This window comes from Montipora capricornis, chromosome 10, assembly GCF_036669925.1.
Source record: "Montipora capricornis isolate CH-2021 chromosome 10, ASM3666992v2, whole genome shotgun sequence".
NCBI lineage: Eukaryota > Metazoa > Cnidaria > Anthozoa > Scleractinia > Acroporidae > Montipora > Montipora capricornis.
Genome location: NC_090892.1, coordinates 6270953 through 6273452, shown reverse-complemented (window position 1 = coordinate 6273452; position 2500 = coordinate 6270953). Strand labels below are relative to the sequence as shown.

Below are 2500 nucleotides of genomic sequence, written 5' to 3'. Positions count from 1 at the left end.
TGACTTCAGCTCAGGTTGTCGAAACGTCAGTCAATGTCATCTCAAACAGTCCTTCTCAGAACTACACTCACCCGGACGATCGTACTTTACTTAATTATGATATAGATGGTTTGCAGCCAGTCTCTAGAGACACGGATAACAATGATGTAATGTTCAATTGCTGGTGGATGAACAAAAGGAGCTAATGAGAGATCTTTTGTTTTCGTCCACCAACATGGCGGCGATGACGTAAGGAGAAAATCACCTATCAAGAAATAGTCTACTGTTCTCGCTCACCCTTTTTCTAACATCACAACACAATAGCCCATTGTTACTATGTGCGCTGAGGGAATTGAGTCGAAACTTCATCTACATGGTCCAGCACTCGGCGAAGTCCGTTTTGACTTGTGGTTGTTTTCTGTTTAGGTGGCTTCATACACCACAATCCTTTTTGAGATATCACTGCCAAGCCCGCCACTTGTGCTGGAGAGAACGCACTCACAATGGACAGCCAAAACACCGGGACTTCATCCCCTACTTTTCTTGAATGGTGTGTGGGGTTTTTAACGTCCCACAGGGCACTTATGAACATGGAAGATATTCGTGAGACGAGGCCTACCGTTTATAGTCCTTATCCGAGAAAACTTGAAAGTCGAACCATTTGTGGGTGTAACTACAAAGGCAGCGCTTTCTCCTCAGTTATTTTAAGACTCTGAGTGTTGGTTCGGTCCGAGTCGAACTCACGACCTCCCGCATGGAAGCCCGGTGCTCAACCAAATTTAGCAAAACGGTGCGCGGTTGACAAAGATGAATTATTGTCGGTACGTCGACCAAGTTTGCTTTATTCATCTTTTGCCACACAAGAAACCGTGTTGTTTTTAAGTTGATATGGAAATCAACTGTTTCGTTGACGATTTCATTAATTTCAAAAGAATCGCCTTAGCCAACCGTCCTTAGGGAAGAATTTGCCTTTCCGCCTGTATTTCCGATTTTCAACCAGTTTACATTTGAAATTTTCAAGGTTGCGCATTCGTTTAAAGGCTTTACCGCCATTGTTTAACTGAATGCCACAATGGGAAATTTTTGGTCCCGTAAACAGAAGGCTTCTGTTTTCAAGTTTTTTTTTTGTCAACGGTTGACAGCCGTCGTAACCTTTTCGTACCCGTGATCGTTGACTACCACCAGTATGTTCTATTTGCTTGATCAGCAATGCTTAAAGCATACAAATGCATAATGCATAATAAATACATTTTTAAGACTTAAAAACAACAATAATAATGTATACAGAGCATTTTCTACATTCACATTCAAACGAGCTTCACATGAACGTTACAAGGGTAAAAACTTAGAGAAAATAAAAAGTTTTGATTTGAAGGTATCCGGTCACCTCTCTTAAGACCAAACTTACCTATTTGGTCAAGTTGTACTAGGCGTAAACTACAAAGAGGCATTCGATCTGACGAAGGGCTAACGCTCGAAACGTCAGCTTTCCCAATCGTTCACGGTGGTAATTTGACTTTTGTCAACACGTTTGATAAAACCAAATTTTTCTGTTGTGCGAGGCGTAGGCGATTTTTAACGTAGGCTAGGTGACCGAAATTCTCTAACGGATATATGCTTATGTTGTTTGCAAAACCTTAAGCCCGTTTTAAACGTCGCATTTCACATGTGCCGAATCTAATGTAAATGAGCGAAAACAATAGATTTTTCTCAATTTCATTAGGTTCGGCACACGTGAAATGCGACGTTTGGTAAGTTCACGTTGTTGTTTTCAAGAGGAAGAAAACTAGCGTGTAGCGTCCTTCCTTCAAAACCATTCGTTACCTATGTCTCTCTCTGCTTCTTTCCATTGCCAGCGGAGAACAAACTGTGAGATATAATAATATACCTATAAAGTTAGTGTTAAATACGACACAGGTAAATGTGACTGACCTTCCTCTTTGGCGCTTTTCTTGATCAAGTTTGGCACAGGGATTGGATCAGAGAATTTGATTTCAAAATCCTCGTCAACAGGTCTTAAGATTTTCTTGTACTGAGCTGAAACGATGCCTTCGGCTTCCACTCGAAGCACGTTGTTTTCGAGGCTTGAAAATCTCCTTCCTTTACATTGAAGCCGGCCAAGATCTTTTACAAACTCGAGAATACTAAAGTGAAATGGATCCAAGTTTGGCAGTCTGCAAGCACTAGTACTGTTGCCGAAAGATTTAGTATATTTGACCCGCAGTGGTGGCGGTAGCAAGAAAGGTTGTTGCCGCAAGTACGCTACTAAGACAAGCCCACCCGCACATAGAAGGGCCCATAGAACAGGAATATGCAATCGCACTTGACCCCGACAGCGAAGTTTACACACCATTCGGATAGATCTTTGCCCAGTAATAATATTCGTGTATATATATGATAAACCACAGCGGGAGAAGTTCCAAAGGACTCACAGGCAGCCCAATCCTAACATTCGAGTCACAGGACAGATGAAACCACCGGTAATACCAACCCATGCGATAAGCCAGAGAATCGTCACATA

The 2500-nt window shown here is 42.0% G+C and overlaps 1 protein-coding gene across 1 annotated transcript in view; it reads right to left on the bottom strand.

Annotated features, from left to right (window-relative positions):
• The window catches only part of LOC138020197 (uncharacterized), a 9426-nt gene extending 7094 nt beyond the window's left edge, over positions 1-2332 (bottom strand). The window contains exon 1 of the mRNA XM_068867221.1: positions 1912-2332. Coding sequence (XP_068723322.1) covers positions 1912-2332 — 421 coding nt within the window. The remainder of the gene's footprint in view (positions 1-1911) is intronic.
• Positions 2333-2500: the final 168 nt, after the last annotated feature.